The following is a 13001-nucleotide window of genomic DNA, read 5'->3' as shown; positions in this document are numbered from 1 at the left end:
GGGTGGATAAAAGAAGACAAACAAACAGATTTTAGTAAACTTAAATCATATTTAAGGTTTTAGTAAACTATTTTGAGGGGCTTGAAACAATATGATGCTTTAAAAATCCAATATAAGCCATAATTGTTTTTACATTATTGTTTTTATTATCTAAAAATTATAAATTTGCTTTATAAGCAAAAAGTCCCTAAGGGGAAATATCAGATGAGAGGTAAAATACATTTAAATGCAAACACAAAGTAAATGTTTTGCTTACAGACCTTAAAACTAGACAAATTATTTAACTGTGAGACTTATGAACAAGTTTTTTTTTTTTATTCAACTTTACAAGGCTAAAATTGCTCCTAGTAACGAAACGCCCTTGAAGGAGTAGTTCACTTTCAGAACAAAAATTTACAGATAATGTACTCACCCCCTTGTCATCCAAGATGTTCATGTCTTTCTTTCTTCAGTCGTAAGGAAATTATGATTTTTGAGGAAAACATTTCAGGATTTCTCTCCATATAATTGACTTCTATGGTGCCCCCGAGTTTGAACTTCCAAAATGAACTTCAAATGGCTCTAAACGATCACAGTCGAGGAAAGAAAGGTCTTATCTAGCAAACTGATCGGTTATTTTCTAAAAAAAGAAAAAAAAAAATACAATTTATATACTTTTTAACCTCAAATGCTCATCTTGTCTAGCTCTGTGTGTACTCTGTGTAGAGATTAAAAAGTATATAAATTGTAAATGTTTTTAGAAAATAACCGATCATTTCACTAGATTAGACCCTTCTTCCTCGTCTGGGATCATTTAGAGCCCTTCGAAGCTGCATTTAAACTGCATTTTATAAGTTCAAAACACAAGAAGTTCGAAACACAAAGCATTGAAATATACAGAATGAAACTGAGCAGTACAGAGTGAAAAAGCTGAGCATTTCGTTTTTTAATGGAGCTATTTTAGTGGGCGGATAAAAGAAGACAAACAAACTGGCCAGATTTCTCAATGTGAACTTCTTGTTTATTGAGCTATTGTTATATCACACTCACAACTGATTCGTCTACTTCCTACTCATCCACGTTTGCATGCTTCACTCTTATGTTTTCCCAGCCTTGAAGGACAGTCGGTTTCAGCTGGTTAACTTCTCCGACAACGAGCTGCTGGTGTCGTTGTCCAACGTGTCGCTGTCGGACGAGGGCCGGTACGTGTGCCAGCTCTACACGGATCCCCCTCAAGAAGCCTACGCAGACATCACTGTGCTGGGTATGACGTCTACCTTCAGAATGCTAAAATCCTATTGATCGATTTACCTCATTGATTCGTTCACTCAATTGAACTTGTCTAATTGAATCTCACCATGACACAATATCAACCAATTACTCTCATGCCGTTTCCAATAACACAAGCCAAACAAAAAGGAACAGATGTTGCGCTATTGATATTGGTAGATCGCTTTTGGCAGGCGTATTGACTGAATTCCTCTTAGATGTTGAAAAGGCTACATCGAGCGATTCGGGAGTTAGCTTTGTGCGCCTCTTGCGTTGAATGACACTAACATTAGAGGTTTATTATGCGGCATATTTGGACATCCTGGAGAGCTGAATGCTATTGAGTGCTCTCTAAAGTAGCATGAGTTTTATGAGGATATGCGTTTCGTCACAGCATGGACTCTTAACCACAGGACATGAAAGCATGAGGCGAGATATTAGAAAAAGAGCCCTCAAACGGCAGCTCTCGTTGCGACAGACGCTTTAGTGCCATCAGCAAAGCACCATATGAATTAATGTGCTATGAAAAAGTGAAACATGAGTAAAACAGCTTGTCAGTTGCTTGAGTGGGTCCGGGCACTGTCCAAATACACAATGACGCCATCAAAACATAGAAATGCTTTTGTATGTGCCTCTGAATCCTTTAGAGATAGCTTGAACCGTTTGGATTGTTGCTAATATAGCCCTGCTGTTCAGCAGCCTAATTGAGCTGGTCCAAAACCAAAAGTAACCAAACACTCTATAAAATGAGCGCAGACCAGCTTGACCAAGATTAAGATGGTATTTAACTGGCTAGATGTTTTTATCCTGACCAGCTAAAAAGCACCCAAAAACCCACTAAACACAGCCAAAAGAGCAGCTTGACCTATGCTTGTTATCCTGCTGAAGAAAACCAGCTATAGATGGTTCTTAGCTAGTTTATGATGGTCTTCAGCTGGTTTAGCATGGTGACTAGCTTGTAATAATTAAGAATTAATGTTTTGACAGAAGTCTCTGGTGTTCAACAAGAATGCATTTATTTGTTAAAAAATACAGTAAAACAGTAAAATATGTGACTCTGGACTAGGGATGGCGAAAACTAAAAAATTTCTTGACCGACCACCGAGCCTCATTAGCCGGTTGAAACCGGTTAACCGATTAGTTTAAAATATGGTACGCTATTTGAAATAACAGCCATTTCCAGCCGCGCCTGCAATTTCGCAACTCTGTCGCATCTGACCGCGATCACACCGAACGCGTCTTTTAGTTCTAAAAACGCGAGGCGCACAGCACTGCCCTTTTTTGGTGACTTTTAATAAAAGAGCGTGCTGCGTTTTTTTTATGTTGCTAAGCAACGACCAAAACAGCTGTCCTGTCAGTCAAATCAAAGGATTATAGCGCGAGCGCTCTAAAATCTTAGTTTTATGCTGTTAAGTAAACTGTCATATTAGCAGAAACACTAAATAATACAGCTCCGCTCCGGGTTACCCACGATAGACACAAAAGGTTTCTCCTCTATTTCTTGCAGTCTCCGGACTTTTTAAGCAACCGTAAAATTCCGTCACCACAACAGAAGGCCCGCCTCTCCATTCATTCGATTGGACAATGGAAAAGAACGCGAATGACGTTGGGCGTTTTTCCGCTCAGAGTTGATTTTTTTTTCAACTTCACGCGCTCAGAGCGCTCCTGCAAAAACGTGAGGCGCCTGGGACGCATAAGCAGCGCGTAGAACGCTCACTGCCAACAGAAAACCATTCAAAAGAGGCGCCTCCATCTGCAAAAACGCGTTCGGTGTGATCGCAGCCTCTCTCTGCCGCTCTGCCTCCCGCACACACACACACACACACACACACTGCCACTCGCGTCACTTTTTAAAAATCCCCTACAGCGCGAAACATGAGTCCCGCAAACGCGGCGCCGAAGAGCTTGTTGTATGTAATCGTAGGACAAATGGCTCCTTAGTTTCAAATGGTTTGGGTACAAGGTGATCGCTTTGAAAATAAAGGCGTTTGTCTAGGTTAGAAGCTCATTTGAAACATTGCCACGGCTCATTTAAGAAAATGACAGCTCCGAAGAGACGCCGCTTTAGTTGAGGTAGTGCTAACCATATTAAAGAAAGATGATGATCATCATCACCTTATCGGTTACCACTGAAATGTAGATGTAATGTATTTCCAAATCTAAGCCCATCTTATGCGGAATGTTGCCTAATAGACTGCAACATGATAAAACCAATGGATAAAACAGGCACCTTCAGAATGCGTAAAAGACGCACCGGCACTTTTTTTTTTTAACCGACTACCGACAACTTTGACCGGTTAACGTTGATACGGTCAACCACCGGTCAAACGGTCATCGGTTAACATCCCTACTCTGGACCACAAAACTCGTCTTAAGTAACACGGGTATATTTTTAGCAATAGCCAAAAATACATTGAATGGTTCAAAATTATGGATTTTTCTTTTATTCCAAAAATCACTAGGATGTTCTATGAAGATATTTTGCAAATTTCCTACCATAAATATATCAAAACTTAATTTCTGATTAGTAATATGCATTGCAAAAACTTAATTTGGACAACTTTAAAGGCGATTTTCTCAATTGTTTTTTTTTTTTTTTTTGCACCCTCAGATTCCAGATGTGCAAATAGTTGTATCTCGGCCAAATATGGTCCTATCCTAACAATACATATAACTATACATCAATTGAAAGCTTATTTATTTAGCTTCCATAAGATGTATAAATCTCAATTTTAAATGACTCTCGTGACTGGTTTTGGTCCAGGGTCATTTATTACATTTTAAAATAACAGTAATGCTGTTTAAAGGGGTGTGCGATATATATTGTCTACAATAATATCGTAAATGTTGTTTAAACAATATGCGATTTGACATTTTTGAGTATATCGCAAATACCAAACATAAACTCACCCAGAGAGTGCACACATACACTTGGCTACACTTACTGTAGACTGTTAAAGTACATTTAGAATTCCCCCAGAATTCAAGATAAAGGGGCAGAAATCTTTCAGTATGACTTTTATGTGACCCTGGACCACAAAGCCAGTCATAAGGGTCAATTTACATCTTTTGAAAGCTAAATAAATAAGCTTTCCATTGATGTATGTTTGTTAGTATAGGACAATATTTGGGTGAGATACAACTATTTGAATATCTGGAATCTGAGGGTGCAAGAAAAATCTAAATATTGAGAAAATTGCCTTAGCAATGCATTTTACTAATCAAAAATTAAGTTTGAATATATTTACAGTAGGAAATGTACAAAAATCTTCCTGGAACATGATCTTTATTTAATATCATAATGATTTTTGACATAAAAGAAAAATCAATTATTTTATGCCATACAGTGTATTATTGGCTAATGCTGCAAATATACCTGTGTGACTTATGACTGGTTTTGTGGTGCAGGGTCAGATATTTTTATCATCTGATATAGTTAATATCACATAGAGTACAGTTTTTTCTCCAAATATCAGCACGATTGGAAATGTGATATTGTTACAAAACAGCCCAATAACTAAGACAATATTAATTGACTTACATTTTGGACACAAGTTCTTATTTTTTGCTCTATTGTTAATGAAAATAGTTTCGAATAAAGCCACAGCAGAGCTGTTTTGCATCTCCTAACAAAACACAATGTTTCATTACTAAATCAATCAGCTGTTTGAACGGATCAGTTGAATGAATGACTCAATGACTCACACATGCAGTGATTTGCTGCCACCTATTGGCGATTTTAGGTTTATATTTAAAGTATATTGTCCTTTTTTTCCAAAATCATTTCAAATGTCAGTATTTAACGTTTTTTCAACATCAAAACATTATTTATGCATTTGTAACTGCAGTTTAAACCATTCCTATCAGCATTAAACAGTGTAAATGCATCTAAATGCCACTTCTGACAGATTATGTGCCATCTTTGCATTGCAAAAAGAAAATTAGCTGATACTGATTTAATTTGATTAGTATCAGCCCTATAGTGTCTTACTATTTGAATTTATTGATTAAATTTGATTTAAAAAAATGAAAAAAAATGGCCTTATGAACATAAAAATGCTCATAAAGGTAAACTTAAACTTAAAAGTTAATTACTCCTGCACTGTAAAAAGTTTTCACCAGTTTCAACTTAAAAACTTAAGTTTAGCAGCTGCCTTAAATTTTAAGTTAAATCAACTTAAGTCATTTCAACTCACAAGTTAAATCAACTAATTTTATTGTAATGAGTTAAAATGACTTGTAGTTTTAAGTTGATTTAACTTAAAATTTTAAGGCAGCTGCTGAACTTAAGTTTTTAAGTTGAATCTGGTGAAAACTTTTTACAGTGTGGAAACTAATCTTCGCACAGAATATGAAGAATATCAAAAGTTTTGTGAGTTTGTGAGTCTACGACAGTCCTTAACCTGCCTAAATACCAGCACGATAACACGATCATCAAAATATCATCTAATTATCGTTATCGACAAAATTCCAGAAAATATTGAGATATTATTTTTTGTCATTATCACACACCCCTATTTTTGTGGAACTCGTGATTTTTTGAATAGAACATTTAAAAGAACATTTATTTGAAATACTGTAGAAATCTTTTGTAAAATTATTAATGAATAAAAGTAATCATTTTATGCTTACCTCATGTCTTTGATTAGTATCAGAGTTTTAAAACAATAATAAGAACAAAAAATGTTTTCAACCTTAATAATAATAAGAAATCTTTCTAAAGCAGCAAATCAGCATATTAGAATGATATCTGAAGGATCATGTGACACTAAAGACTGGAGTAATGATGCTGAAAATTCAGCTTTGCCATCACAGGATGCTTTGGTGAGAATAGGAGACTTCTTTCAAAAACATTTTAAAAAGTACATTTTATATATTTATATATTTGTGTAGCACACCACCTATTGTTCCAAAGAAGCTCTGCAAAAATAGTGCCCTACAAAAACCCCACTGAGGAATCCACAGGTGACAGTGGCAACCCCCTAACATGGTTAGGTGGTTTGAGGTAGAAACCTTGCATGGAACCAGGGAAGTCTTGCTGGTTTAGCTTGTTAAAATGCCTGGTGGGGACACCAGCACACCAGCAATCAATGCTGGAGACCAGCATCCAAACCAAAACACAGACTATAGGGTATTTTCAGATAGAACGATGAGAAATAAAATAAAAATAAAAAAACAAGAAGATTGTCTCAAAACAACGTCTTTTCCACCACAGCGCGCTTTATTACCGAATTGAAGTTTTCGATAGTCATCGGCAGATCTTAGTAAAATAACAGTTTGTCCTTTAGCGAGTGAACAGATAAAAAACATTGATCCAATGCTGAAGAGCTGTCGCACCATCTCTAATCCCGCTGTTGATCTTCTGCCAGTTCCACCAGGCAACCCAATCTTAGAGTCCCGCGAGGAAATCGTGAGCGAGGGGAATGAGACCGAGATAACCTGCACCGCCATGGGCAGCAAACCTGCTTCCACCATCAAATGGATGAAAGGAGACCAACCACTGCAAGGTCTGACTCAGATCCAAGGAAGATTGTTCAGATAAGTCTGCTGTGATTACTGATGCCTCTGATCTGCACACAACACACCACGGTCTAGATTCTGACTTGGTAATGACTTTTAATTAAGCCTTCAAAAGGTGTATCCGGTGAATTGACAAGAAGATTTTTTTATTTATTTATTTATTTATTTTTGGTGCTTTCTGTCGAGCTTAAATAAGTAGCTTTGAATGAACTCCAACTGTTTACCTCCCACTCAGCAAATGCTGCCCACATATTAGTTCTCACTGGTTAAGGCAGTGCGGGCTGGCAGAAAGGAGTGAATGTGCAGGCTGGTTAATGTGCTTATAAACAGCTTTTCTCCATTAGACAGCAGGGTGGGGACTGTTGAATAACATTCAGATAGACTACCTGGGGAAACAGAGGCAAACATGGCAGATGATATGGCGCGTTTTTAACAGAATCTAAGTTTAATGTGTCAACTGTTTATGGATTATAAACATCACAGCTTCATTAACTGCAGTGAAAGTAGTCAGACAGTGGCCTAAGGCAAGAGATTTCGTCTGCTAAATGGATCAAATGCTAGCTAGTGCGCAGTAAGGATCACGAAAAACACACATTTAGGTAGTAATGGCTGGTTTATAATTATGAAGTGTTACTCTGAACCGCATGAACTCTCTTGTCATTACATACAAGCTTTGGAGGGAAGTATTATTAGGTTTAGAGGAGAATTTTGACTCACCTTAGAATAGAATCACTTTGTTTACCAGATATCATATACTGTATGTGAATGTTTTGCCATGCATTTTATATTTAATGTTTAAATAAGAGCTTATCATTCCACTTTGGTCTGCTAATTTAAATAATCTCTTCTTTATAAAAATATATATACAGTTGCACAAGTATGAACCCAGGTTTTAGTGTTGTTCATATATAATTATAGTATTTAAAATATTTTGAATTGCCTTTTAATTTTAGTTTTACAACTTTTTAATTTCAGCTTAAGTTGTAGTCATTTGTGTGTTTTTTTTTATCATTGTTATTTTAAATTTATTTTTGAATTTAGCTTTATTTTTATTTTAGTTTTAGTCATTGTATCATATATATATGTGACCCTGGACCACAAAACCAGTCTTAAGTCGCTGGGGTATATTTGTAGCAATAGCCAAAAATACATTGTATGGGTCAAAATTATTGATTTACTGTAAACCTATCAAAATGTAATTTTTGATTAGTAATATGCATTGTTAAGAACTTAATTTGGACAACTTTAAAGGTGATTTTCTCAGTATTTAGATTTTTTTGCACCCTCAGATTCCAGATTTTCAAATAGATGTATCTCGGCCAAATATTGTCCTATCCTAACAAACCATATATCAATAGAAAGCTTATTTATTGAGCTTTCATATGATGTATATATCTCAGTTTTGTAAAATTTAACCTTATGACTGGTTTTGTGGTCCAGGGTCACATATATATATATATATATATATATATATATATATAAGCAGTCACCACAATATGAACCAGTGTTTTTTAGTATTATTTATATCATAAAAATTTTATATAGTTTACGTTTCTTATAGTTTAAGTTGTGTTCATTTGTCATTTTTATTATTTTTTTTAAATATTTTTATTTAGCTTAGTGTTTAGTGATATTTTTTTCATTTGCTTTTATTTTTACAGCTTTCTGTTTCATTTTAGTTTAAGCTTGTGTTCCTTTGTCATTTTTATTGTTTATTAATATATTTTTATTTAGCTTAATTTTTATTTCAGTTTTAGTTTTAGCAATTTTAGTACTTCAGTTAGCTGCCAAGGCAACATTTCTAAATTTAGTTTTTATTTACAAAATGTACATTTTATATATTTATATATTTGTGCAGCACATTTTAATAACACATATTGTTCCAGAGAAGCTGTGCAAAAATAGTGCCTTACAAAACCCCATTGACTAATTGAAATAATCTCTTCTTTCTAAAAAAAATATATTTATGTGGAGTTGCAGCAGTATGAACCAGTGTCAACTTTTTCATTTCAGTTTAAGTTGTAGTGATTTTTTTTATTTAAATATATTTTTATTTTGCTTTATTTTTTATTTCAGTTTTTTTTTTTACAAAACATACATTTTACATAAATAAACAAAATGTAAATATATTTATTTATTTATTGCCGCAATATGAACCAGTGTTACTTTAGTATTATTTATATCATTATAATATTTAATAATATTTTGAATTTGCTTTTATTTTTACAGCTTTCTTTTTCATTTTAGTTTAAGTTGTAGTATTTTTTTTTTGTGGTTCTTTTGTCATTTTTATTGTTTATTAATATATTTTTAGTTAGCTTAATTTTTATTTCAGTTTTTGTTTTAATAATTTTAGTACTTCAACAAATTTATTTCAATTCGCTGCCGAGGCAACATTTTTAAATGTAGTTTTTATTTACAAAATGTAAATTTTATATATTTATATATTTGTGTATCACTTTTTAATAACACATTTTGTTCCAGAGAAGCTCTGCAAAAATAGTGCCTTACAAAACCCTATTGACTAATTTAAATAAGCTCTTCTCTCTAAAAATTTAAATGCAGTTGCAGCAGTATGAACCAGTGTTATTTTTTAGTATTATTTATATATGATTATAGTATTTAATAATTAATAGTTTTTAGTATTTAATAGTATTTAATAAGTATTTTGAATCGGCTTTAATTTTTTTTTTTTTTTTTTTTTAGTTCTACAGCTTTTTCATTTCAGTTTAAGTTGTAGTGCCTGTAGTGTATTTTTTAGTGCCTTTGTCTAGTGTATTTCAATTTTAGTTTTTTTGTAATTTTTTGAATTTTAATTTATTTCATTCTAAATTGTATTTTTTTTATTTACAAAATGTACATTTTACATCAATAAACAAAATGTGCATTTTACTTTTATGTATTTATTGATTTATTGATTGCCATAATATAACCAGTGTTATTTTAGTATTATATATATATAATATATTAAGAATGCTTTGAATTTTGAATTAGCTTTTAATTTTACAGCTTTCTTTATTTATTCTAGTTAAAGTTGTAGTCATATTTTATGTTCTTCTGTAATTTATATTTTTTAAATATATTTTTATTTAGTTGTTTTCAGTTTTAGCTTTTATTCCAGTTATCGAAGATGTTTTTTTTTGCTAGTTTTAGTTTTAATTAACAAAAAACACTGAAATTAACATATAATGATCATAATTCTAATGAATAATTGAGTTATATATAATATATATATATATATATATATATACTGTATATATCACTTGCAGTACAGTGTGATTAAACTGCAAGGCAAGACTCTCTCAATCCCTAATATGTGGGACGTATAATTTCCTATAATTGTGAAATGATGGTTACCATGTTCATTTTTTTAAATTATTCAATTACAAAATTATTATGATCCTTGATGAAAGGTCTTTGTGTGTTCATTGACTGAAAGAAACTCACCCTGATAGGCTTTAAAGTGTCTTTGGCGTACAGTAACTCATTTTTCCTTTTTTTTTTTTTTGTAAGAGTGTCTTCATATGCACTGACAGAAGAGAAGGGAGATGAGCTATAGGTCAGAGCCGAGCTGTAATTATTTCCCACTTCATTAGGTCCAAGTAAACCGTCATACTCGGTGCTGCAATTAGCTCAATGCCCTTGAGTCTAGAAATTGTCTTAGGATGAGGGCTAACATGATGGGCAGTAACCCTACAGGCAGCGACTGACCTCTGAGCGGCTTCATATGAATTCATCATGGTCACATGTTCCGACCTTCCATCATCAAGTACAGCTAATAATGTGAATTATACTGTTTACTATTATAATATCACATCACATTTATTTATACAGTGGAATGCAAAAGTTTGGGAAGTTTGTGAAAATGTGAATAATTTTAACAAAAGAAGAGAGATCATACAAAATGTTTTGTTTTTTAGTACTGTCCTGAATAATAGATTTTACATAAAAGATGTTTACATATAGTCCACAAGACAAAAAAAAGCTGAAATTATTAAAATAACCCCCTTCAAAAGTTTGGGAACCCTTGGTTCTTAATACTCTGTGTGGTTACCTGGATGATCGACTGTTTTTTTTTGTTTTATGATGGTTGTTTATGAGTCCCTTGTTTGTTCTGAACAGTTAAACTGAGCACTGTTCTTCCTAAAAATCCTCCATATCCTGCAGATTCTTTGGTTTTCAAGTATCTTTTGCATATTTGAACCCTTTTCAGCAATGACTGTATGATTTTGACATCCATCTTTTCACACTGAGGACAACTGGGGGACTCAAACACAACTATTAAAAAGGTTCAAACATTCACTGATGCTCCAGAAGGAAACACGATGCATTAAGAGCCGGGGGGTGAAAACTTTTGAACAGGATGAAGATGTCCAAATTTTTCTTATTTTGTTGAAATATCTTTTTTTTTTCCATTTTGTACTGCTCTTCAGAAGCTACATAAGATACTTGCATGTTCCCCGGAAGACAAATTAAGTACAATTTACCTTGAGTTTCAAATTAAAACGGTTATTTTAATAATTTCAGCTATTTTTAAACATCTTCTATGCAAAATATCTTATTAAATAAAAATAACATGCATTTTGCATGATCTCTAATACAGTACTTTGTTAAAATTATTCACATTTTCACAGATTCTGCAGGGGTTCCCAAACTTTTGCATGCCACTGTATATTATTATAGTATTCATTGACATTTTGAATTAGCTTTTATTTTTAAATTTAGTAATTTTGTTGTGCTTCTCTGTTTACCTTTTTTATTTCAATTTCAGTTTTAATCATTTCAGTACTTAAACTTATTTGAAGTTTAAAGTTATTTAAACTTAGTTACCCCTTCAGTCGAATCACTTCGACGTTACATTGGGATCTCGCCTGAGAGACCGATCACCTCTGAGCCTTATTAAAAAGGCCAATTGAAAATTGGCGAGTGGACGTGCGCGCCGGCCACGCCCCCGTACATACGGGTATATAAGATGGCTGCGCGCACCACTCAGTCAGACTTTTGCTTTCAGAGCCGATGTGTCGAGCCTCTAAACAGCCGAGAAGAGTTCTTCAGAGTTCATGCTCCCTCCTGCTGCTGCGCTGCCATAACTAAAAGAGTGTTTCACAGAAAGAGCATTGTTTGGCAGCCGCCAGCGCGGTCCCGCGGGCGGCCGTTTTCACGGCCATATAAAGCCTTTTTGCATTCCAGCGAGCAGCCCCGGCGAGTGCATTGCCCCGCGGCGCCTCCCTGGGCAAACCGGGATCACAAAAGAGCAATTTCTAGCGGCCGTTTTAGACGTTCTTTTCAGGATGTCTTTTCGGCCGTGCGTTTCTGGGTGTGGTAGTTTCCTCTCCTCAGCGAACGGACATGAGCGCTGCCTCACGTGTTTAGGCTTTGAGCACACTGGGGTGGTGCTCATGAATGGTTCATGCGGTGAAAGCATGACCATGACCACGCTGAAGTCCCGCCGCTCGTTCGCGAGCTGGCTCCCCCCGCCTCCCTCCCGTGGTCAGCCGTTGAGCCGCCTATGCTCTTCGGCCACCGCGGTGGAGCGCGGGGGGGGACATTCAAATTACAATAGACAGCGTTCCGCCGGCTCAAAAAGCCCTGCGGACCTCTCTATCTCAGCGCGGTCCCGTTGAGTTTCCGCAGCAGACGCTTCCCCGCCTGGCGGGCTGAGCGTCTCCTTCGGTGCTCCTGCAGAGGATGAGATGTCTGTCACAGCATCAGAGGGAGAGTCAGACGGTGACACATCTCTTCCCGCGGCGCGGCGCCCACCCTTGGTCGCTGCCCCCCTGGAGGTTGATGTCGAACTGCCGGCTATGCTTCTCCGGGCAGCCGGGGGGGATCGGTTTGAAGGTTCCTCAGGGGCCCGGCCGATCCTTCTAGGCTGGACGACTGGTTCCTGGGGGGGGCCCGGCGGCAGCGCCGCGCTCCCCCCCGGTCCCGTTCTGACCGGATGTGCATGAGGAGCTGACAAAATCTATGGCGCCCTATTCATTTGACGCGCTCTCCAGCTCCTCTCCCCTCGCCACTCTCCATGGCGGGGCAGCCAAGGGGTACGTGGCGGTCCCCCGGGTCGGGCGCGCCATCGCGGTGCACCTTTGCCCGCGGGCGCGGCCGCCTGGTGGGGCCCTCCGCGTCTCCCTTTTAGGGCATGTGAAATTCTTCCGCCCTCATCGGCTGGGCCTTTTCTGCGCCCCCCGACACGCTGCCCCGCACTGCAGGCCATGGCAACACTGCAAAAGTGC

General features: G+C 36.3%; 1 protein-coding gene across 1 annotated transcript in view; it reads left to right on the top strand.

Annotated features, from left to right (window-relative positions):
- The window catches only part of cadm1b (cell adhesion molecule 1b), a 119207-nt gene that overhangs the window by 13581 nt on the left and 92625 nt on the right, over positions 1–13001 (top strand). The window contains exons 3-4 of the mRNA XM_073817346.1: positions 1091–1243; positions 6618–6755. Coding sequence (XP_073673447.1) covers positions 1091–1243; positions 6618–6755 — 291 coding nt within the window. The remainder of the gene's footprint in view (positions 1–1090; positions 1244–6617; positions 6756–13001) is intronic.

The sequence above is a fragment of the Garra rufa genome, chromosome 14, assembly GCF_049309525.1.
Source record: "Garra rufa chromosome 14, GarRuf1.0, whole genome shotgun sequence".
Taxonomy (NCBI): Eukaryota; Metazoa; Chordata; class Actinopteri; order Cypriniformes; family Cyprinidae; genus Garra; species Garra rufa.
This window is presented reverse-complemented; position numbering and strand designations above follow the sequence as displayed.